Raw genomic sequence first — 27500 nt, 5'->3', positions numbered from 1 at the left:
AAAGCAGTGTTACTCAAAGTGATGGTCTGCAGACTGGTGCCGGTCTATGAGCCATCAGCTGCTAGTACGCAGCAAGTTTCCAGAAAAGAAAGAAACATAAAATGCTTAAAAAATGCTCATGTAATATTGTATTATTTGTTTACAAAATAAATATGATAAAAAAATTGTCAACTTTTATTACATGCATTATATATATTGTTTCCAGTATAAATTAATATTACTAAGAAATATTACTGGTCCCTGGCACATTGTAAAAAAAACTTCTGGTACGCTACATCAGATAATTTGAGAAGCACTGCTGTAAAGTATGTAAAAGTGCTGAGATTTTGACTCATGACTTTCTTTTTTTCAAAATTTTCAAATCAAAATTTGGATGCATCTTCAAAGTCAGTTTCATCAACACCAGAATTCCTCTTGTAATACCTAGCTATGATTATTTCATTGTATTAGAATTCATATGTAGAGATGCTTAAAATTACATAGACTATAGCAAAACACATTTGATAGAAGTTACATGAGTGAACTTGAGAAAATTAACAGGTGCGTTAAAGTTTTTAATCTTAAACTTAAAACAACTTTAATATTTTCTGTGCAAACAAAGAATGTAACCTTAATTAATTAAGATTAAATTTACACAATCAAACTGAAATTTTCAACAAAAGAAAGGCTAGATAATAAGGGTGTCAAATTAAAGAAATAAATTATATATACTAAAGCAATCATAGCTACATACAAATGTGTGTGTGTGTGTGTGTATGTGTGTGTGTGTGAGTGTATGTGTGAACTGTTGTTGTTTAACCTCAGGTCAGCTCTAATCAAGGAGACTTAAGATCAAAAGTACTCCACCTGGGATAACTCCCGTTTTTTAGGGGTATATCTAGGACCACATTATTTAGTGTATCCTTTCTTCACTTAATATGTTAAGGTGTGATATGAGAGAAATTTGGCTGGTGTTTCTAGTAGGCCAAGTGACTACATTGAAGCTCCCACATTAGCTCATGTGCCTGTATGTAATGTGCATATGTATAAGTGCTGTCTGTGGAATTTTGTGTTGATATTCAAAAGTTACTTAATTTAACTCTTTCAGCATATAATATGAATTTATAAAAATGCTTTTGATTTGTCTGCCATGGAAAACAAACTAGTTGGTAGTCATTACTAAAATCACATTGCAAGACAAATAGTGTTCCTTAATTGGAATAGCCTCAGACTTAATAAGATCAGATTCAATCACTGACTTATGTCCACAAATCCAAGTTTAACAAGCTATGAATAGTAAATCTGCTGCAGAAGAGATTGACAAGTTTAATGGAATCCATTACATTTGATCTGAGATTTATTTTTGAAAATTTCTCTTCTCTGAATGTCTCTTCAACATTTTAATAATTCATACAATTTTTGATTTCATAGATCACTGACTGGCAGATAATATATATCTGATGCAAAGTTGCTAAGACAAATGAAAATGTGTTTACATGCAAATTAGAAAAATCGAAAAATAATAACTTTCTTGTAAAACCAATTTCTTCATAAAACAATTTTGAAAAACTAAACCATTTTCCTTTCAGCTCAGTGTGAGATATCATGAGACAAAGCAGCTGTGATATCCATGCATTTCTCAGAAATTTAGCAAATAATTACAGTACAAATAGCTGATTCTAGCTGAAGATCAAAACTGAGTAGTAAACTTAAGTTGCCAAACATTTAATATTTACCATGTAATTAAAGGCACTTTCCTTAGTTTATGAATAACAAATGAGCTTACTCTTTATTCTACTTATAGATTCTTTTATTTGTAAATTTTAATAATAAAAATTGTTGCTGTTTCTTTTTACTAATTAAAATATAAATTTAAAATATTAAAATTTATACCATGAGACTTTAGACAAATGTAAACAAATATTTGTTGCTCTCATTTGTTTTCTATAGACAAGAAAGGGGAGATTCAGTTGACCTGGTTTCTAAAGACAAACCCAACTAAGTTAAAAGCTAAATCAAATCACCCACCTTTTTTTGGCCACAGGGGAGACAATTACAAATAGCTGTTTGTTGTATTTGCCCAGTGTCTCACAGCATCAGTTAAAATACATTAAGCTTATCTTACATTTAAAACTATTATTACGTGCTGCTTAGTAAATTAATAATTAAAAGAATTTAAAATTATATATTTAGAAATATCAGTCCTAAAGATAAACTAATATGCTAAAAATTAACAATAAGGTTTATGTTCTGCGTTTGTTAACTATTATCAATATGTTACAGTAGTACTTAGCTAAACATTCCTGTCTGTTAAAGTAAATAATGGCCATCGTAAAAATTTTATATACAGCTCAAACCATCAAGCTACTTATCAGTTACAAAGTAAAGCTGAATGTCTCATACTTCTAATGATACATAGGCATACATCTCAGTAATCTTTTTGCTTTCCAGTCAATTTATACTGACATAGACTACCACTAGTTTTCCAGTTCTAGTACTTGTCCAACTTTATCAGGTGTACAAACCATTTTAAAGTTCTGCACTCAAATGAAAATTGTTTCTAAATAGAGAAAGATTCAAAAGAGGAGTTTATAACCTCTGACTTGAGAGTCTTATTTATTTGACTCAAAACGTCTGCATTTTGGGTGAATTAGACAACATATTTCTTAAGTTTGTTGATAATAAATTTTTCAGATATATATAAATATGTCTTGTACAAGTGATGAAAATATATAATACAGCTAAATAGGGATTAAATAAGTTTAAATTTATGCATTTATTTAATTTTCAAGATTGTTTTGATGGTACATAGGAGGGTTCAAAAAGGATATTTTTGAAATCTTTTCACCCATCTCTACAATTATTGCCCAATGTAGAGTAAGTTTTGCTGACCACAGGCCATGTGGTATATTTCGGTAACTTCCACATCCAAATAGAAAAAGAAGACTACTCAACTGCATTGACGTTATTAGAAAAGATACACAGTATGTAAGTAGAGATCTACTGAACTTAACAGAGTGTAGGAATTCCTGACATGGCATTGTGAAACATATCTTGGTTGAAGCTACTTGACAAAGAGGAATACTCAATTTAGCAAAACATGTAGCTCAAGTTCAACTGACTAAATTTCTTTGACTCTTGCAAATGCTAAATTTGTTTCAGAATTACAAAGTCTAAATAGAAAATATTAGCATTAGTAAAATCAGACAGAACAACAACAATGATAATGATCAGTTGCCTGTAACATTACAGCTGCATTCTCTTGATAAATATATTTACTGAATATCTTTTAAAGATTTTATGCAGGGAAAGATAGCTTCTTGGAAACTAAATTAGTTTAAATATTTAGATTATACAATTTTGAATATATCTCTGACAGTGTATCAGTCTGTAAAATTGAATTCTGTTGCAAAGGTTCATTTGAGTACATTTCTTTTGTCTAACAAATACCTGCTTACTGTCATTTTTTAATTGATATGTGTCTAAATAATTGAATACTGATTCCTGGACAGATATAGATATCCTGCAGTGAATTTAATGTCGATTAAGCCAAATATGCATATTGGTATCCATCTAAAGACAATGCCAGTTAAATATGAATAAAACACTGCATTAAGCAATTTATAGAAAAGATCAATATCCTATTAAATATTGTATATTGAAAAGATTAAATCAACTATTTTTTTTCTTTTATTATTCCTATAAATGAAAAACATACAGGAGAATCAATTGCAGTTTTGCATAACTGTTGTTGATTAATAATAATATTATGTCAAGCTTTTAACTCTGTTACTTCAGTGACATTCAGAAACACAAGCATACAAAAATATTTATTCTACTTTCTATATATTAATACATTTTTAGTTTTATGAGAATGTGTATGCATAGTTTTTTTATATGTTAATGCTAAGGAATTGTTTAGTATTGAATAAAGAATTAATTAAAGAGAGTAATGTACATTTTAGTTCCATATATAAAAGTGTATTTATATACTTGAAGCTTTTTTAACGTTTAAAACACATTTAGCTTTGTTGTAGAGTAATGTGTGGTTTACAACTTTGTTGTGTAAGTTATATGATTAACAACAAATGTACAGATTTTTAGTTAATGACTCTCTTCACCTAGCCAACTATCTTGAAATTGGAAAAATTCACTGTTAGGAAAATTAGGTTATCGACATTTAGAAGTTCTCATGGACAACTGGTCTTAAACTCTCTGTTCTAGCCTAGAGATCTATAATTAATAATGAAAGACTGAGAGTTGAATGTTGATGGACACTTATCTACAAACTAAATTCTTTCTGAGCTCATTCCTAACAAACTCTCGCCTTCCTAACAGCATTTTTGCTCATAGGTTGCACAGTTTTCACATGTCATTCATCTACACCCGGGGGTTACCAACCAGGGTCCACAGAAGCTTTCAGGGGGACCACGAGTAAAAAATTGTAATTTGTGGGTCCGTATATAAATTTTGTTTACTAGGAGAGGTACCTACATTTATTGAAATTTTCAAGATTTGCATTTGGAATTTATGTTATGAATTTATGTTATGAATAACGAAATTGTTTCATTGTTAGTTTTTACTAACCTACAAACAAATATTTTATTTCAAAAATTTACATGAGCATATATGGGGTTCACCAACGATAAAATAAGGTTGGGAACCCTTGATCTACACCTAGCTTGCTTAACAATCATTGTGAATACCTTGACAAAGACCTTCTCCAGGTCTATGAATGCTAAGTATGGTTTATTGCTTTCCTAAAAATGCCAATTGTTGCTTTGTTAGAAAGAGGTCTTTAGTGATACCAGATCCTGACATAAATCTAAACTGCATCTCATCTGAGCTAATTTTCATCTTTATTAGTTGTGCTCTAATTCTTTCTGTTTCTGTCTTAATTTGATCAATCAATTTCGAAACTGCATTCTCTTCTTTCAACATTTCCATGACTAACCATGATGGCGTAGCTGTTTTCTCTACATTCATATCTTAAATCATGCTTCCAACCATATAGCTGTCGACTTCAGTATTCAGTCCCTCTGCTGAAATAATATGGACCTCCCTCCCTCTCCCCCTCTCTATCTATCATTTTCTTCACCCAGTGACCTCTCGTAACACTCACATAATTTTTTCTTTCCCAGTTTCAGTGAGGGCAAATACTCTACTTTCATTCTGTACGTATTTTCCCCTCCATTGATGTCATGGTTTATCAAACCTAATTCTAACACACTGCTTTACAATCCATAACACCTCATCCATTTGACACATTGACAATGGTTTTCCAAGCCAGTCTCCAAGTTTTTACTGCCCTGTCAGCTGTGTCATTCTGCAAGCACATTACCTTTGGTTCTGCCAGGAACTTTTCCCCAGCCATATGTTTGTTCTTAACCCTATGCAAGTTATTTCATAGAAATTCCAAGTTGTTATCAATGCTTTATCTTCCTCCTTACAGTCATATACATCAAAATTTCTCTCAAACTATTCCTCACTGCAGGATCTTTTAGTTTCCATATCTTCCATCTCCATATCATCTCCTGTATCGCTGTCTACCTAACTCTGACTCTGAAATCATTAGCCACTATCAATGTTCTGTAGTGCACTCTTTGCTGGAAAATATTTAAATATATTTATATAAATATATTTATATACATGTCACACACATGCATATATCAGTCTATATGATATATGCATGTGTATGTATATATATATTATAGAGCAATATATATGTGTATATATATATATATTATAGAGCAATATATACATGTATGTACATATATAAATATATATATATATAAATGTGTGTGTGTGCACATGCATGTGTGTGCACATGTGTATGTGTCTGTATTGTTGTCTTGATCAAGCAATGAAAAAGATGTTGGGCGTTTCAGTCAAGTGTCCAGCACATGTTAAACAGAAAGTACATATGTATCAATTTTAGTCAAAACCTTATAAATTAATAAAGGGTTGGGTAAATCATGGAACTGAATATGAGTGTGATTAGAAATACATTAAAGATAAGCAACATTTTTTTTCTTTTTTATGGATTATTCAGAAAAGGAAGGTTAGTACCCAAGGCATTTTTACAAGTCCTCTATAGCTGGTAGAGAAAAAGACAGAAAAAGCATTACTCATGGGTTCTGCAGTCCTCAGAATGGAGAGCTGGTTGGAGTAATAACAATCCAGTTTCTAGCTACCAAATTTTACTCACAGTTTGAACTCAGTTTGAATTGACTGAGACTGACAGATGATACTGGCTGAAAGTACCAAGGAATGTGATCAAAGTCATGAGATAGCAAATTAAACTTTTTAACCATATTGTCATGTCAGCACCCATCTTATCTATTTTTCAGATTTTTATTGTAGACGAAATTTCTGGTAGTCTCATCTGCTTTTGATATGAAAAAGGAAAATGCTTTCATCTTACAGTTATATGTTAGTCATATTGGCATGGCTTGGTTTATTAAAGTATTATCAGCTGGAGATAATGAAGTCTGTCTTTCTTTTCTTTTTTTCGTCCATCCATTATCTGCCAATAAACTTGAAGTGGTGCTGTGAAACTAAGTGTCAGACTTTGTATTAGTAACAATCCAGAGGTCTCCAAGTTCATTTACTTTCACTAGGGAAATTCATTACATAATATAAAAAAAATTCTGACTTTTATCTTTATTATCTTTCGAACATATCACTCAACTTGCACATAAAAAAACTTCATTAATTACCAGAAAATAGTGTTTCTTCTTGAAGTAGCCATATTATTCTATTTTTATTACTCCAGTATCTACCAAGAAAACAAAGTAATTTTCTTTGTGTGAAAGCCTTAATTGATTATTTTATTGATACTTTTGCATTTGTAGCCATTGTAAAGGAGAAAAAAAATCTACAAGGAAATGGTGAGAAAGAAAAATATAACTCTTTGAAATATTTTGAAGAAAACTTCAATGTGAATTTAAATTGATTCCATTTATTTGATATTGCTGTGAAAATGTCCTACAAAATGACTTTACAGTTTGTCTTTTTGTTTTACTAAATTTACTATTATGTATTCTTTTTTAAATTTCAGTGAATGTAATGGCCAACCCCCTTTGAACAATCAACGAACTCTCAGTCCACAGAATTCTATCAAAAGCCAGCATGCATTAAGTCGACAAAACTCTATCAAAAGCCATCATTCTTTTACATCCAAGAACTCAATAAGAGGCAATCGCAGCTGGAGCCGAAATAACTCAATCAGTAGTTCATATAGCATTCATCGGTCATTCAGTCTCCATCGTGAAAATTCTCTCAAAAGTCACCACACACACAACTCCACTTCCAGCAGTACATTCAAAGAAGAATACAAATTGAACAATTTAAGCTCTGAACTGCCTGTTGCGAAAACAGCAGCTGATAAATGTCTTGAAGAACTTGAAGATGACCCAGATGCTATTGATGAAACAGTAAGTTATTTATGCTTTCTTTAACCCTATTCTGCTATTAGCTGTGATGTTTATATTTTAATCCTATTTCAAACTGAAATTGACAGGAAACATTGGAAAATATTATTATTAGCAACATTGAACATTAAACAATTAATAGAGTGGTCTTCTCTATTGGATATTTGTGCATTGTGTAAATGTATGTACGTGTGTGTGTGTGTGTGTGTGTGTGTGTGGTGTGTGTGTGTTTGCATGTGAGAGAGAGTTAGATAGACAGACTGAAAAACAGAGAGAAAGAAAGAATGTTTTTTATGTATATCTCATTTATATATTTTCCATAATAGCTTTATACTGTAAAATAATCATAAAAGCATTTATGGCCATTAAACTTGTCCTTTTACTTTTGTTTAACTTAGATTTCTTTTCTCTTTTTTATTCCAGCAAGCCATTTAACTAACCAGTAGTTTTGTATTTAAATGATGATGAATTACATTTGATACGTTTTCTGAAAATAAAGTGGCAATATAAATGTTTTAGAACAAAACCATTTTGATAACAGCTGCTTGTATTTGGTAAATGAAAAATTACAAAATGAAATAATATCAAAACAAACAGCTTTCCATGAACTGTTATGTTGTACAATGTTAATAACTTAACTATGTTTTAGTTTCAGTTTTTTTTTTATTTTTTAATTTTTTTTTTTTTAGTATTTGTGTGTTTGATATTTTGTTGCTCTTTTTTATGAGAATGTCTAATTCAACATTTGAACGCTCTGGTGGTGAACTTGAAGCAGATGACTATAGAACAATTGTTGTTGGTTTTCTTGTGTCACAAGAGAATTTCAAAATGGAAAATTTTTAAAAGAAAGTAATGTAATATTCTTGAATAGCTATTTAAGTTCTTTTGAAAGATCATCTTAGTACTTCAAAAATCAGGTACATGGAGAAAGACATCTTATGATAACCTTTGGCGTCAATCAGAAGAGTAAAAACATGGGAGTAGTCAGCCAAATAAAAAGCTCCTGAATAATTAACATCTTTTTTTCTTCATAATTTTTTCTATTTGTGTATGCTGCTTTATGTATTACTAATTACATTCTCTCAACACTAGGGCCATTGGAAATTACAAACACATATGATGCTCAGTAACAAAATATATATGCACCAAAGATTTGCTAAACCTAAAAGGTCTTTAATAATCACTACTAATTATAAAGACACCAACAATTGTCTTCAAATAAGAGTAAAATACATTCTTGCTTTTGCTTTCGTAAATATCTGTGTGGGTGTGTGTGTGAGTGTGTGTGTTTTAGGTGTGCATGTCCTTCTACAATTTCTTTACCATTGATGGTGTATTCTTTATAATGATCTACATTTTTCTTACTAATAAAATTAATTATTGCTTTTAATATTTATTAATATATTTTAGGATGAAATATTAAACCAACTACAGTGATAAATCCATTGTGCTTATTTGTATGCCTTGGTATTTTTTAGAATTTTTTTTTTTCTGAGTTCATCTCTTTTTTATAAAATTTTTATCTTGAACCTTTGCATAAACATTTCCTCTAAATTTATATGAATTCTCTTGAGAGTGTTTTGAAATAGTTAGGCCAAGCAATTTTTTTTTAAATATTACTTTAAATAGTGATATCTGAGGAGAAATTTGTATCAAAAATATGTAAATAAGGATCACACTTTAGTATAACTAATATTAAGTAATGGTAATAATCATGATAAAACTTATAGTCTGCATAAATTGAATTTGAATTTACAGTACAGAAAACTATTGCAGCTGGCAGTTATTAAAGATTATAATCTCTGAATTTTCAAAGAGTAAAGTAACTCAAAAGATCTCAAATTATCATGATAACCCTTTTGTTATTGTATTTCTTTTGAGATGCTCTGTGTTTCTTTCAATTACTTTAAATATAACAAAGAATTTAGTAAAATAACTTTGTTATCATTAAGTTAGTGTTAGGAACATAAATTGTGATTAAGGGTTTGGTGGAAGATTTTAATTCAGAACTTTTAGAAACAAGATATTTGTACTACAAACCCAGAGCTGGTTTCAGCCGGGGTGGTAATGAAAGATTTAATCGTCCCATTTGCTGGGTGTTTCATTTCTAACTTCAGTATACAGGTACAATTTAGGGTTAATGTCAAAATATAAATCTATGGCCCTGCTATTTCATACCAGGTGGAAACCATCTTAAGCATATGTCCTTATTACATTACAGACTAACATCTTAAATGATAAACTTATTAATTTCTTTTAACATCATTTAGCATTTGAAATTGATGTTTTATAACAAGTGTACTGTGGAAAAGAATATAAATTTATAAACTTTAGAGCAAGCATAGCAAGGATATGCTATATGTTTAGATGTCCTTACCAATGCTGTCTGCAGTATGTAAAGAGATGAATATGAATTATAAAATAACAGGAGTGGCTGTGTGGTAAGTAGCTTGCTAACCAGCCACATGGTTCCAGGTTCAGTCCCACTGCATGGCATCTTGGGCAAGTGTCTTCTGCTATAGCCCCGGGCTGACCAATGCCTTGTGAGTGGATTTGGTAGACGGAAACTGAAAGAAGCCTGTCGTATATATGTATATATATATATATGTATGTGTGTGTGTTTGTGTGTCTGTGTTTGTTCCCCTAGCATTGCTTGACAATCGATGCTGGTGTGTTTACGTCCCCATCACTTAGCAGTTTGGCAAAAAGAGACCGATAGAATAAGTACTGGGCTTACAAAACGAATAAGTCCCGGGGTCGAGTTGCTCGACTAAAGGCGGTGCTCCAGCATGGCCACAGTCAAATGACTGAAACAAGTAAAAGAGTAAAAGAGTAAAGAGTTTCATTGGATGCTAGGACATTTAAGAAATCCATAATCTTGGAAAATTAAATGTTAGCCTGTGTCATCAAAGTTAATCCATGAGAGTGTGGTAAAAATAAAAAATAACAAAGTTAGTTATTAATATGTGTGGAAAAGCAATGTTTCAAGTAAAAGCTCCTTATCAAGGCAAAAAAGAATTTCAAAAAATTTGTAAAGGGAGATAATATACATAGGCTACTTGCCTGACAAGATCAATCAAAACTAATATAAAATAATGTAGGCCAGTTTATATGATTTCTATTGTTGTTTTAATTCATATCTTTCATTATATTCATTAACTTGTTCATGGCAATATAGCAGTTTTGTAGGAGCTTATTGTACTAACTGAGAGAAGTGTAGGTTTTGTACAAGCAGTTTTTTGATTAGCAGCTGAAGTATATGTGATCCTACTTTGTTAGTTATACCTTCAGCTTTACATTTTTAGACACAATGATACAATTTTAATTTAAGTTTGATATTTCATTAGAACATGTTACAAAGTTTACTTTCATTCTCCTTAGATATTTCTATTTAAAATCATGCTGTTGTTGTTTCTGCTGTTATTGTTGTTGATATTGTTGTTGTTGTTGCTGCTGTTGATGATGATGATGATGTTGTTGATGTTGTTGTTGTTGTTGTTGTTGTTGTTGTTGTTGTTGTTGTTGTTGTTGTTGTTGTGCTGCTGCTGCTGCTGTTGCTGCTGCTGCTGCTGCTGCTGCTGCTTAGCTCCAGCTCAGCCCTAATTTCGTAAACTTATTATCAAAGGTATTCTAGCTGCAATCATCTTGTCCGTTCCCTAACTATAGTGTACCTAGGACTACATTCTTCAGTGTGTTTTTCCTTTTTTTTAAGACAATAGGATAGAATTTGGAAGGGAGGGGGGTTTGGCTGCTATTTCTAACAACTTAATCATGCAGATTCCTTTACCATATCTGGACTCTCATTTCATGTGTTTCTTTCATTTATACCTCTCACATAAATATTTATAGCCTGTAGTTGATTAAAGGTAACACTATGAGTTCCCACATTTCTTGAATAAGAGTTTATAGTAGTGCATAAGAGGCAGCGTCAGATGTAGTGTGCAGGTCAAAAAACTGCTGGTATAGTCATGTAATGTGTGTGGATGATGACAATTACATAAAGAAATGCTGATCACTAGGAAGACCAACCTCATTGAGGAGAGAGCAAAGGACCAAGATGTATTAGTATAATGCTCAGGAATAGAAAAAATCTTTTACGTTTCGAGCCTACGCTCTTCTACAGAAAGAGAAAAAACAAGGAAGGAAACAAGGAGAGAAAAAAATATATATATATATACATGCATGCATGCATACATGTATGCATACATGTATGCATACATACATATTTATATATATATATATATATATATATATATATATATATATAGAGAGAGAGAGAGAGAGAGAGAGAGAGCAAGAGAGAGAGAGAGACACTGAATACACTATTCTTTCTCTCTCTCTCTCAGTTAATATCAATTTATTCAACGTTTGATCTGTTTATTATCACTTAGTAGTCATTTTGATCTCCTTCCATTGTAATACATTTGAAACGCAACTTTCATCAGGTATAAACAGCATACACAGCTGATATAAACCAGTTGCTACATTCTGAGAGAATAATGTAAACATGTTTACATACAAAAGCAAGAATACTTTAAAGGTGCAGCCTTCTTTGCTAGTGTATAATACTATATTTAATCACGTTTCCCTAGTTTCTAAGATAAAGAATTGCTAGATAGCTAAAGACAAATCAGTCTGCTGGTTTCATCTGTTGTATTGTTTGATACTCTTCCTTCCAATTAGTGTATGCTTTCTTTATCCTCAGATATACTACATTATATGTATGTGTGTGTGTATGTATGTGCATGTGTGTGTACATGTGTATATATATCATCATCATCATCGTTTAACATCCGTTTTCCACGCTGGCATAGGTTCGACAGTTTGACTGAGGTCTAGAGAGCCAGTGGCTGCACCAGGCTCCAATATGGTCTGGTAATGTTTCAACAGCTGGATGCCCCTCCTAATGCCAACCACTCCAAGAGTATAGTGGGTGCTTTTTATGTGCCACCAGCACAGGAGTCAGTCAGGCGGGCCTGGCAGTGATCACGTTTGGATAGTGATTTTTATATGCCACTGGCACAGGGGCCAGTTGGTGGTTACTGGTATCAGCCAGCCACTACACATTCTTTATTTTCTCTCCTTGTTTCTTTGCTGATGTTATGCCTGTGTTTTATTTAGTTGTATACCACAGGTATCTAACACATTAACTAGTTTTTAAGTGGTTAAACTCAGTTAATGGCTGAGTGAGCAAGAGAGTCTATATGTTGTTGCATGTCCTGCAAGAAATAGCAGTTTAATCATATTGTATGTTTGGGGGAGGGGTTCCTTTTTGTTTATTTTAATTGGGACTAACTGGATTATATAGTGCTAGGTACATTGTGTCTGAGAAAAATTGACCAATGATCGTGGCTGGAATACCTTTAATCATACACCTGCTAAAGATCAACAATAAACAGTTTATTAGTTATTCTACATTAACAAGAACACAAACTTCAGAATAAGAAAACTGTTATTTCAAGATTTAAGGTCAATAACATCAAAATGATTTCATACACACCTTGATATATAATATACCATCTGAAAGTGTTTGTTGCCAGGCCCACCTTACTGGCTCCAGTGCCGGTGGCACATAAAAAGCACCAACCGGTTGTGACCAATGCCAGTAGCCACTGACTAGCTTCTGTGCTGGTGGCACGCAAAAAGCACCATCTGAACTTGAGCATTGCCAGGCCCACCTTACTGGTTCCTGTGCTGGTGGCACATAAAAAGCACCCTCTCTTCTGGAGTGGTTGGCATTAGGAAGGGCACCCAGCTGTAGAAACTCTGCCAGATCAGATTGGAGCCTGGTGCAGCCACTTGCTCTCCAAACCTCACTCACAAAGCTTTGGTCAGCCCAAGGCTATAGTAGAAGACACTTGCCCAAGGTGCCATGCAGTGGGACTGAACCCGGAACCATGTGGTTGGTAAGCAAGCTACTTACCACACAGCCACTATATATATATATGTATAATTGGTGACCAGTGACATTGTTAAAAATGCTATTGTGTGTTTGCTATATATAAAAGACTGATATTTTAGTCTAGCACGAAGATAATAAAGTTGCCAGCAATAATACTTAATCACAAAATAGACGGATAGAAAATATTTATTTGATACATTTTTATAAAGGAAATATTTATTAGAAATAAAATCTACATTTAGATGTCAAAAAATATTAATACCCTTAACATTGAATAAATTAATAAAACATTTTACTTCTAGTTTTATTTATTTCTTTTCTTTTCTTACGGAAAATTATATATTTTGAAAATAAGCCATAGAATAAAAGTTTCTTTATGCACATGCATGCATATATTGTGTGAATAAATACATATTTCTCTGAGTGTGCTGATGTGTGTGATAGAAAGAAAGTGAGTGAGACAGACACAGGGAGAGAGAGAGAGAGAGAGAGAGAGGGAGGGAGGGAGAGATTAACTGTTCCAAGCATTAAAATAAGACAGACTTTGGAAAACATAAACTGAAAAATATTAGGCACTAAAAATATTTCTCAAAATATAATTCTCAAAACTCGAAAAGAATCACATTGAAGACTTTTCCAAATAAGCTTTAATATTATTTGATTTATTGTTTCAGCTTAAATGCTTGGATGAACTAAAAATGTCAGTTTGAATTTGGATTAGAGAAATATGCATAGAGAGAGGAAAAAATAAAATATGTACAATTGTATATCAATATAACCCTTGTAAAACATTATTACATTTGGTCTGTGTATATTCTCATTTAAAATTTTAGCTTCAGTATTTTTCAACAACTATTTAACTAAATGAATGACAAGTCTTCTTTTATTAAATTTCCTGATTATTCATAGTAACAATAAATATATTAAATCAGATGTAAGTATTGTATTACACACTTGCAAGACAGTGAAGTTTGCAAAATGGTTCATAATAATCTTTCTTTTATTCCAAACACACTGGAAAATTCTTCCAGTTAGCACATACTAACAGACCATTTTGTGACTTAGAATAAGCATACCTCAATAAACACGTGAAGATACTAGCAGTTAATAGCATCTATTTATTTTTGTTTTTGTTTTTTTTTTCATATTTACATATCTGTGGATAACAGATGAGCCAATAAGAGAATCTCTATGCAGTTGCTTAACCCGTTAAAAATAGCAGTCAAATCTCCCTCAAATTACTCTAACTTACTGAGGAAGCCGTTATACAATTACTCATTCTGCTGGAAATAGCAGCCAAATCTCTTTCAACTTACATAACAATATGATACCTTCTACATGCATACTTTGCATGCTAGAAATATCAGCCAAATATTTCTCAAATCACATCAAGACAGTGGAGACATTTATGTGGTTCCTTAATTTGCAGAAAATACCTGTTGAACCTTCCTCAAAAAAATCTCATTGAGATAAAGACGGAGCATTTATATGGTCACTTAACTTGCTACAAACGGCACAGCAAACGGCACCTTGGGCAAGTGTCTTCTACTATAGCCTCGGGCCGACCAAAGCCTTGTGAGTGGATTTGGTAGACAGAAACTGAAAGAAGCCCATCGTATATATGTATATATATATATATGCATGTGTGTGCTTGTGTGTCTCTGTTTGTCCCCCTAGCATTGCTTGACAACTGATGCTGGTGTGTTTATGTCCCCGTTACTTAGCAGTTCGGCAAAAGAGACCGATAGAATAAGTACTGGGCTTACAAAAGAATAAGTCCCAGGGTCGAGTTGCTCGATTAAAGGCGGTGCTCCAGCATGGCCGCAGTCAAATGACTAAAACAAGTAAAAGAGAAAAGAGAGAGATATCTATATGAACCAGTGAAAAAAAGACATGATGGTAACGGCTAGAATGATTTTGTTCATGGCGCAGCACATTAAGAATCGTCCTGTGGTGAAACAACAACAACAACAACTTTGCATGCTTTTTGTTATTTTTGATGGCACTGTAATGGTTTACAAGTTAACTACTACAATCATTTAGTTGTGATTTGGCTTGTCTGACCTTTTAACTGATGTACTGTTTCTAAATCTGTATATTTTAGAAATACCTATATTATAAACATTGTCTGCTTTACAAGCAGTAATCACACAATTCTTGGTAGAGATAAAGCTAAGTTCAGTTGCATGGATACCACAGAAGTAAGAAGTCTCAGCTGCTTCAAATCTAAAATTTTCAGCTGGCATAGAAGTAATAAATCTATATAGCTTTATCTTAACATGATATAAATTCAGTTCTGTAATCAATAGTTAGAAATAGCATGACACCTAGTGGTAAGTGTGTTTGGCTTATAAACTCAGAGGTTCAATTCCTAGATCAGGCAGTGCATTATACTCTTGAGCAAGTCACTTCATTTCACCTTGATCCAATCTACTTAACAGTAGTGCTTGTACAGGTTTCTCTCCCTCTAACTGTCACAAACAAGATGTTCTGTTTTGTCAAGAGTGAAGGGGCTGGGAGGCCACCTCTGTCTGCTCATGGCTATATTAACATCCTCATCGTTATCGTCATCATTATCATCATCATCATTATCATCGTCATCATCGTCATCGTCATCATCGTCATCACTTTAACATCTATTTTTCCATGCTTTATTGTTAAGATGTGTACATTTATATATGTTGTGTGTGTACCTACATACATGCATAATACATATATACACACATATATATATATCATCATCATCATTTAATGTCCACCCTCCATTCTAGCATGGGTTGAATGGTTTGACAGGAACTGGCTAGGTAGGAGCCTGCACCAGACTTCTGTATCTGTTTTGGCATGATTTTTTTACAGTTGGATGCCCTTCCTAACACCAACCACCCAACATATATATATATATATATATATATTACATATTAATTCATAATTCACCCCAATTACTCAATAAACAGACAAAGCATTCTCTACATGTAAGCATTAGTTCTACTGCACCTTTAGATTATAACACTTTCCTATATGCATCCATGGTTGTTACAATATACGTATGTTTTTTTCATTTCCTTTTCTCCTCTATCAGCATAAATATCTTTGAAGCTAGCTAGCTTTAGTTCTTTAATTTTTAAATTTTCAATTTAACTTTTAATTTTTAGCTCTTTAATTTATATCCTTTATCCATTTAATTGTAGTTTTATCCTATATATACCCCCTTAAGCTAGGCTTCTAGTTTTAGGTATCCCTACTGACCACTGAACTAAATATTCTGTTTGACCATACCTAACCTAGAATTCTTTGCCTTTCATCCTTTCGGAGTCGATAAATTAAGTACCAGTTATGCACTGGGGTCGATGTAATCGACTTAATCCCTTTGTCTGTCCTTGTTTGTCCCCTCTATGTTAATCCCCTTGTGGGTAGTAAAGAAATATATAATTAATAGACATAAATACCTCCCTCCTCCACTTTATCAAAACCTTAATGCCTGCCTCTCACCCCTGAACTGACATTTACTGGAATCTTATCTCAATCTTTATTTTTATGTTTCTTATTTTTTGATTTTTGATTTTTGGTCTTACTATACTTTCATTCTCATTCATTCTTTCCCACACCTATTCCATTCCTTTCTTTCCTCTCTCTTTCTCCTCTCTCCTGTATCCACTCACTCACAACCCATTTCTCTCTATCTTGATGTCTGTCTTTCTCACTCTATCTACCCATGGGACCATTAACATACTAGCTAACCACTTAATCCATTACTTCAACATGAACGAATACTGCCCAGATTTACCTGGGATTATACCTAAGGGCCTATACCTTCATGGAAATATGAACCAACCTCCATACCCTCTGGGAAAAGATGATTTGTGAACTTTATTCTCCTCTCTTTATTTTTCTATCTACTTTTACTGTCTGTTCTTCTATTCTGTTCCTTATAAACTGTGAATTTCCTATCAAGAACTTTCATACATACTCACTTTGTCTCTGATGATGGAATACCCAGTGTATAGAGATTCTAGCCTATCACTTTGGATTCCCAGAAACAGCTGTAAGGCTTCAAATTCAACTTACCCTAATTAAATTATTATAAATGACTTGAGATACTCATCCTGCCTTGGTCTTTGTTGTCCTTTTTCCTCTAATATAATACATACCTGCTAACACAGAAGCCTAATATGGATCCATAGCTCCAGCCTCAGCTGTGAACTTGGAACCTAATGGATTATATATAGCACTTACTCAGCATACCTATTCATTTAGATCACCAGTGAACTAAACCCCTCATTGGAGTGGTTGGCATTAGGAAGGGCATCAAGCTGTAGAAACACTACCAGATCAGACTGGAGCCTGGTGCAGCCTCCTGGCTTCCCAGACCCCAGTTGAACCGTCCAACCCATGCTAGCATGGAAAACGGACGTTAAACGACGTTGATGATATATATGTATATATATATATACACATAGAAATACATGCTCACACACACAACACACACACACAACACACAACACACACACATACACACGGCAGGTTTTTTTCACAGCTTCAATCTAACAAATTCTCTCACAAGGCAATGGTCAGCTCAGAGAAACAGCTTGTGCCAAACAAAAGGACTAAACTTGAAACCAGACAATTGAGAAACAAACTTCTTGACCACATAGTAATACCTGTACCTATAATTGCCCCTGAATCATTACATAATTAGTGCAGCTTTCAAGCAAGTCTGTCAAATACCAACTTCATATTTTAACATGTAAAACAAAAACCAATTAGAGATATTTCCTCTATTGAACCTTTACATGTGAGAACATCTGACAAGAAATCAATCATATATGTGAAAGTGTATAAATTCTAACAAGACAATTACTCAATTGCTCTTTAGTAGCCATGGGAAATATCAGAAAATTTTGTTAGTGCTTTTAAGGGTCAGTGTTAGCTTCACAAAGTTTGGTTTTGGTACTTCACTTTCTAACTACTGACAAGAGTAACCATATTGAAATGTGATGTTAATTCTACAAGACATTGGCATAAAGTCAAACCTATGCCAATTCTTGCTCATTTCTAAACAAAGTAATTCTACCTGAAATTAATCATGAAGGTAGTTTAGAGAGACTTACAATCATTTTATATTCATCATCATTATCATGATCATCATCATAGTCATCGTCACCATCATTGTCCTCATCATTATTGTCATCATAATCATCATCATTACCATCATTATTACCATCATCATCACCATCACTATCATCATCATAATAATCATAATCATCTTCATCATCACCTTCATCATTATCATCATCATTATCAGCAGCAGCAGCAGCAGCAGTAGCAGCAGCAGCTTTCTTCCATATCAGCAGTATTGCATTCTTTCAACACTGTCACAAATTAAACACTCGATCTAGTATCACTTTTCTGCAGTTATTAATTAATTAAATTAGTTAATTAATTATTTTTTATGATGATAATGAGCCTTCACTTTCTCAGGTTATGTCAAATCATTTACTTTCTTGGCTTTGTTATATTCATATTTACCTCTATTTCACAACTCAAACCAGTGATATATATATATATATATGAAACACCGCCAGATCTGACTGGCCTGGTGCAGCCTTCGGGCTCCCCAGACCCCAGTTGAACCGTCCAACCCATGCTAGCATGGAAAACGGACGCTAAATGATGATGATGATGATGATGATGATGATATATATCATCAGTAGCAGCATCATTTAACATCCATGTTCCATGTCCTGTTAGGGGTTCTATTAGGAAACAGGTGAGGTTGACAACAGGAAAAATATCCAGTAGTAGAAAATGTCTTTCAATGAATTCCGTTTGATCCACAAAAGCTTGCATATGCATATATATACATATAAGCACATATATACATATATGTGCATATGTATTCATGTATGTATGTATGTATGTCTAATATTATGTATAGATAGATATATATATATATTGTTTATTTATATACTATATCATCATCATCATCATCATCATCATCATTTAACGTCCATCTTCCATGTTGGCATGGATCGATTATATATACATTTACATATACGCATGTATATATATGTACATCATATATATATATATTATATATATATATATATATATACATCATCATCATCATCATACATCCATTGTCCATGCTGGCTTACATTGGATGGATTGACCAGGCTGGCACACTGGAAGGCTGCACCAGATTCCAGTCTGATTTTGCATGGTTTTCTATGGCTGGATGCCATTCCTAACTTGCCAACCACTCTGAGAGTGTAGTGGGTGCTTTCATATGCCACCAGCACAGCTGCCGTTTGCATGACACTGGGGTACTTTTACATGCCACCGGTACAGGTGCCAATTTGTGTGACACCGATATCTGTCACGACTGCAATTTTGTTCAGCTTGATGGGGCTTCTCAAGCATGTCTAAATGCTAAAGGTCTCAATCATTACCTTTGTGGGGTCCAACACTTGAAAGGAACTCGGCCACTTTGCTTCTGTGAGGCCCAATGCTTGAAGGGTGTTCTTTACATGCCACCAGCATTTATATCATATACTTATATATATATATATGTATCTGTATACGTATATGTATATATCATATATATGTGTGTATATATATATATATATTAATACATGCATATATATTAATACATACATATACATGTGCATATATATATATATACATATATACACACACACACACATACATACACATACATATGTATTCAAACAAACTTTCTGGATTAAATCAAAATATTGAGTCTGTTATAAAGTACAGTAGTTGTTGTTTAACCCTTGGATCTATGATCAAAAGGTGCTCCAGCAATGACAATCCCACCATTTTAGAAGTAATTAGGACTATATTACTAAATAAATTTTTCTCTTTCTTTACTTCAGTCAGCAGGGTGGGATTGGGGTTGGATCTTGACAAATCATTTTAACCATGCCTGCCTGATTGATGGGCATTAAATGATAATCATGATGATGAGTGGGTGGAAGAGGTATATATATATATCATCATCATCATCAGATACTACACTTTGATATATATATATATATATATATAGAGAGAGAGAGAGAGAGAGAGCCATATAAGAATCCATAAGTTAGAAAAATATGCACTTATTTGTAAAGAAGGTATATTGATCAAAGTATACCATATCTTCTATTATTGTCAACTCTGAAGAGTGAAGGGTTACATAATCCAGCTGTTATCTAACATCCATGAATCCCCAGTGCAGAACCAGATGGTAAAATCAACCATAATGGGCATATAATATTGTTCATTTCGATGAATATATATATATTGAGATGGATGGATGGGTGGGTGTGTGGATGGATGGATGGATGGATGGATGGCTTCAAAAATAACTGAGCAATACATTTACTAAAAACAATAACAACAGAATATTTCAAATAGAAAACCGAAAATATTTGATATGAATATACACTAACTTCATAAAGATATTTAAAGTTGTTAACTAGAATGGATATTATAAGAGCAAAAAAAAATCAGTTTTCTTGTCCACAAGGAACAAAGCAAAACATGAAAATCCAATATAGTATTGAGATGTTATTTTTTTTGTTTGTTTTGTTTGTTTATTTGTTTGTTAGCTAGTTTGTTTGTTTTTTGTAATTGTTGTTGTTTTCAGTTGCAGAAATGATGTTTCTAATGGATTTAAATGAAAATTATTTCCACATGCTAAGTTTTACAGGAAATCATAGTTTATATCTCAGTGGCTCAACCTGCTTGAATACTGAAATAACATGGTTAACAGCTCACTTCCATATATAATGCATTAATTATAAAAGTGTGAATGTGTGTGTGTGTGTGTATATATATATATTATATATATATATACACACGCACACATATATATACATGCACACACACATACATTATGTATATTTTCCTGAGGAACCACAGCAGATGTATGCTCAGATAAATTATGTTGCCAGCGAGAATGCGTTTGTGAAAATGCTGACACTGCAAGCTTTTTTGAAAGCTTTCTGTTTCCATTGTCAAACTATTACTTTAGTGAGGTCTGCAAACCATTTGTTGATCTGCTCTATGCTTGCTATTTACTGCTATATAATCAGATTTAGAAAGAAGCAAAAAAAAAAAAAGGAAATAACAAGAAATGTGCTCCAGTGAACTGGTTGCTATGGAGAAGATTTGCACTATTCCTATCCTATGATCAAAACTATTCAACTTCTTTATCCAGGATATTTTCTTCATATTTTAGTTTGTGGAATCGTTGTCAGTAAATTTTTCTGTTTCATTTGACTATTTAATTTGATAAATGTATTACACTATTGTCATAACTAATAACCAGCCTTTTCTTAAATTTATATTGTAGGTCACCTGAGAAACGCATGTGTATGCAAAGCTATATATACGTTGTGTGTCTGTATGCTTATAACTTTATACACACACACAAACATATGTATGTATGTATGTATGTATGTATGTATGTATGTATGTATGTATGTATAGATCTAGATATAGGTATATATTTTAGACACATACATGCAAGCAAAAACACTCCCACACATATACACAGAGACACATACACAGAAGCATACATACATTTGTAAATTTGTCAGCAGATCAACATGTTGATGAAGCAAAATTTAATGACCATAATCTTTATATATGTATAAACATGCATACATATATATATATATATATATATATATCTGCACCATGCCACACAAGCGGGAGAATCCAGTCATGGCTGTCAGACAATATATATATATATATTCACCATTGCTGCGTAAAGATCTGGAAAAGGAGTAGTGCAGTACTTTATTTAATCTAGTCCTGTGATCTGTTACTCTGAACTTTCAGCCATGTCTTGTCATTGGTTGTATCTTTCAGTTGTGTCTTACCACTTGTACAGGCAAGAGATAGGCTAAAAGACACACCACAGTACAATCCTACACTCGATGGATACTCAAATACAGTCTCACATACACATGCACATATTCGAACATTCTCAGACCCACACATGTGCACTCACAGGCACATACCTAAGTACAAACACATGTTGATGTGGTCAGGGATTGAGAAAAAGGGAGTAGTTCAATACATGCATAAGCACTCCTATCCAGCAAGAGATACACATATACATGTAAAAGTTTTTATATGTATTTTTCGTCTTCAGTCACGCTTCCACCATTAAAGTGGTGTAACATGTCTTTCTTGCTTAGTTTGACTTGTCTAAAGAACGGTTGCACGCCAGGAAAATTCATGTGTAACAGTTCACTGAACCAGACAGAAAAATTTAGCATCAACAACAAGTAAAGAAACTTTCTGATCAACTAAAACATACTTATGTTTTTACTACCCACAAGAGGCTACACGCAGAGGGGACAAACAAGGACAGACAAATGGATTAAGTCGAGTATATCGACCCCAGTGCGTAACTGGTACTTAATATATCGACCCCGAAAGGATGAAAGGCAAAGTCGACCTTGGCAGAATTTGAACTCAGAACGTAACAGCAGACGAAATACCGCAAAGCATTTTCGCCCGCCGTGCTAACGTTTCTGCCAGCTTGCTGCCTTACAACTAAAACATACCATCTGCCTATATTCTTTTATGAACCCTTAAAAATTACATTACATAAAAGCTGCACACTCAGTTACAAAGTTCTAAACGCTGAATTAAGCTTAGAACTTTGATATTTACATATTCAAAGAAAAGGATTAAATCCAATAAAATCAACAATAACTAAGACTAGCATCACATCTACTGACCAAAAGACTCTTTCTACTTATCTACATTCTTTTGTGCACCTAAAAAACAATCCTATGATCTGAAGCTGATACACCTAAATATACACACCTGTTTACACACATGAATAAATTTTGATCAAAACATAATCCCAAATTTAATTAATAAAAAATTTCTCCTTAACATCTTTCTGTCACAACCTACTCTACAACCTAATTACCATTCAACAGAACACCACCTATTCAGGGAAAAAATTACCTGAACAGTGACTATATAAAGCCAAGGTCAAATTTAGTGCATCACAGTCCGATGGTTTAACAGATCAAAATTTCAAAGTCATTGTCACTACTATTCTTGTTAAAGAATTTTATGTGTGTGTGTGTGTGTTTGGTCTGATCAATAAGTATCATGACTGTTGTCATAGCAACGAAGCTAAAGCATGCAGAATAAAGTTGCTCAGCACAGATTGATCTTGAACTCTATTGTGCATGTGCACTAAGTTTTAACGTACTAGCTTGCTTCCACTGTTTACAGCAGTGCTTGGAAGGAAGGTGTGTAATGTGTGGTCATTGCATTAAACGTGACAGAAAGCTGAGTAGCGAATCTTGCCAAAAGCTTCGGGATACCTGCTCAGAAGCCTATGCAAAGTTTTCATCATTCTCGACACAATCAAGGTCTTGTGCAACTGAAACCCGAGTGTCTCTGTGGTCAGCTGAAAGCAGTTTTGGCACAAACTTGGCAGACACGCGTCCCATACCCAATTACATGCTCTGATAGCTCACAGGTGGTGATTCGACGATTTCCCCTCACAGCTGCACATGCATCTGCAATGCTTTTCTCTGTTCTGCTGGTTGCAAGTCTCCCAGAACGTTCGTCAATATCGACCATCTTGGAAAAGTCTGAAACACTCGTACACTTGTATGTGGCTCATCCACCCTTCTCCATACACTTTCTGCAACTTTGTGTAGGCCTCTGAGTAGGTATCACCATGATAACTTTCTCTGTCATGATCAATGCTATACACCTTCCTTCCAAGCACTGCTGTAAACAGCGGATGCAAGCTAGAACGTTAAAACTTAGTGCACATGCACAACAGAGATGAAGGTGGCTTCGCTTTGCATGCTTTAGCTTCATTAATATGGCAACAGTCTGGATACTTATTGATCAGACTTCGTATATATACATATATATATGTGTGTGTATATATATATATATATATATATATATATATATATATATATATATATATATACATATATATATATATATACACGCACACACACACACAGATAATATCTGTGTTGCTGTTCATATATAATTATTTTTTCTCAAAGCCATATTCTTTGTATCGTTGGATATAAAAAGATTAAACCTATAGAAAATTGAAATTGTCATATATCTGTGTTTGTATATATACAAAGATATATATATATATATATATATATATGTATATATTATATATATATACATATATTATAATATATATTACATATGTATTACATGTGTGTACATGTACATGTGTGTGTACAGGCTTTTAAAATTTTTTTATTTATTTCTTCATTGGCATTATTAACATTCATTGATATCACTATCTAAGTTATGAATCGAAGGAAATTTTCTTTTAATATTTCAATGTAATGGATTAACACACACACACACACACACATACACAAACACGCGTGTGCGTGCATACATGTATCTGTGCATGCAAAACTATTGATTGAATATTGTGTTAATATTGTTAATAACAGTGTTTTTAATATTAGCTGTATAATATTGTATAATGTGAAAAAAAAGATACTCGTATAAAATTGTTCAATATTATATCAAATCATTAACTGAAAAAATACTTTAACTAAATGTTATTTATTTCTCTTTTTCATTTTCATTATTTTATTTATTCTTCCATTTATTCTCTTGTCATTTTTCTTGTCTTTTTTTTATTACCATGTTTATCTAAACTGTTCTTTTGATGAATGATTATATTGTGACATTCAGAAATATTTCTAGTAGAAATTGTAATATTTTTTTATTATTATGATTACTAACAACACATCTATTGTTTTCTTTCTTTTTACTCTTCAGCATAATTTTGTTTTAGGTTTTTTGTTTGTTTGTTTTTACAAAAGTTCATGGTAAACATTTCAATAATTATAAATAAAACATTATTATTTCTAGTATAAGCATTAAGCCACAAACACTGGATGGAGGAAAAGTCAACTTACTTGACCTCAATATTTGACTGGTACATGTTTTATTGATTTTCAACAGGTTTTTGTCATTTAATTTTTCAAGATTTGGATTCAGATAATTGGATTCAAAGTCCACAGTGCAACAACAAATCAAAACAACACTGAAACATTATAAGAGATAAAGAATATTAAGTTTAAATACTCTGTCAACTGAGACATGTATTTTTCTGGAGGTGATAACTTTCTTTCTATCTGTTTGCTGAGCCTTAACACAGGGTAGACTGCAGGAAATTTAAGATTGTAGAAAACACAGATTTTAATGACAATGAGAACCCAGAGCAATCAGAGCTGTTCCAGGTGAAATTTGGTCTGAGATTTAGTAATGGTTAAGCTGAAAGAGGAAAGGTTGCACACATGCCTGGTGGGGTAGGGAGGAAATTACTCTTAGAGACCAGAGATCTAGACTGAATTCTTGCAGCAGAGTGGGCTATACTAAAGGTACTCCAAAAGAGAAAAACAGGTATCTAAAGACTCAGAAAGGCTAAAAATATATTTCATCAAAGACACTTAGAGCCAGGTTGGTAATGTTAAGTCAAGCAAAGAATAAAGTGTAACACTGTGATAAAGAAGGCTTTAACATAATTCTGTAAGCTAATGAAATGCTTATAATACAATGCTGCAGTCCATCCATCTAAGAATAGATACCTTGTGTTACCTATATATAGATAAGATAAAATAGATAGACTGGACTGACAAGAGTTAAATACATTGGCTGTAGACACTGCACAGCAATAGTGACAAGATACAAACCATTAATCCATCAGATGGAAATTCAACACTCAATTCAGTTATATGTAGCTGTCAAGGGAAAGAGTTTCAAAAAATATCTCCTGGACATGTATTTATGCTGTAGTTAAAATAACACTAAGGCTAAATTCTTTATTCTAAAATCAGAATATTTTTAAGTAAGCCAATTATTTTTAATTCAAAATACTATGTTTAAGATATCTAAGTAGATATTTCCTAAAACCACAAAGTGATTATTTTAAGGTCAAAAGATTAATCATGTTGTTAAAATGAAAACTTCCATATTAGTATATCTTTTTTTTTGTTGCAAAAGTGTTTTTCAGTCAGAGGTAAGGATAGTAAAGCGTCCATCTTACAGTTAACTCTAACCTTAAATACAATCATTAAATTGTGCACCTGAAGGGAAATACTTATCACCAAAATTCAGGAAGTTGTTGATATTTTTTCGTAACTTTTAGACAGTTTGAAAAAAACAGCATTTAAATTCATTGTTTTTTTTTTATAAAATGAACACTGAATCATTGTGGATGGATGGGTAACACACAAACAAACACAAATATACTATAGTATGTACACCTTCACCAAATGAAAGCATTTCATATCAATAGGTATTAATTACCAGGCTTTGTTAATGGTAAGAGATAAATGTTTACAATACTTTCCACCTCAAAAACTTTCACTTAACAAAAATAAGTAGAAAAGTCAAAACAGCTGGTGACAATTCAGTTTCCATTCGCCACTCATCTATTTCTATAACTTCTTCCCTCCCTCCTCATCCTATCTTTCTTGATTCTTTTTCTTCCTTCTCTTCCACTCCTTGTTTCATCTCCTTTGTAGAGTTCTAATGATTTTACCCAAAGATGAAATTAAGAATATAGAAACACTTCAGACTATTATTGATAATTTAGGAACTAAGAAAGAAGAAAATATTTCATTCTGAAGTAATTAGGCAACATTGATTGGAAGTCAATGAGATGATCAAAATCTTTAGTTCATACTCTTTCCACTTCTCTCACCCTCTTAATGTGTAACTTCTCTCTCTCTCCCTCCCTCCGTCTCTCTCTCTCTCAAACATATATATATAGGTATATGAGATTCAGTTCAGTGTTACCCTGTGTATTAGAAGAGTGCACTTAGCTGTGTGTGTAGCTTAATTCACTTGATTGCTAAGAATATGCACCTGATGTAATCATTCTACCTGCCCTAAATTTTATACCCTACCCAATTTGAATCTAAAAAGCTTTGAATAACTTAGGGCTTTGGTAAAGGAAATTTGCCCAAGATGTCCTGCAATGAGATCCAACCAGCAATCTTATGACTATGAAGCAAGCATCTTAACTAGTTAGACATACTTGCAGCTACATATATGTATATATATATATTTGTGTAAATATATATATATATATAAAATTTAAAATAATAAGGGATGTATTTTCCTTGTTTGCAAGA

General features: G+C 32.9%; 1 protein-coding gene across 1 annotated transcript in view; it reads left to right on the top strand.

Moving 5' to 3' along the window:
• Positions 1 to 27500, top strand: part of LOC115213213 (voltage-dependent T-type calcium channel subunit alpha-1G-like) — an 865045-nt gene that overhangs the window by 645507 nt on the left and 192038 nt on the right. The window contains exon 18 of the mRNA XM_036503838.1: positions 7040 to 7415. Coding sequence (XP_036359731.1) covers positions 7040 to 7415 — 376 coding nt within the window. The remainder of the gene's footprint in view (positions 1 to 7039; positions 7416 to 27500) is intronic.

This window comes from Octopus sinensis, linkage group LG6, assembly GCF_006345805.1.
Source record: "Octopus sinensis linkage group LG6, ASM634580v1, whole genome shotgun sequence".
Lineage (NCBI taxonomy): Eukaryota > Metazoa > Mollusca > Cephalopoda > Octopoda > Octopodidae > Octopus > Octopus sinensis.
The sequence above is the reverse complement of the archived record's forward strand: the minus strand, read 5'-3'. Positions and strand labels throughout refer to the sequence as shown.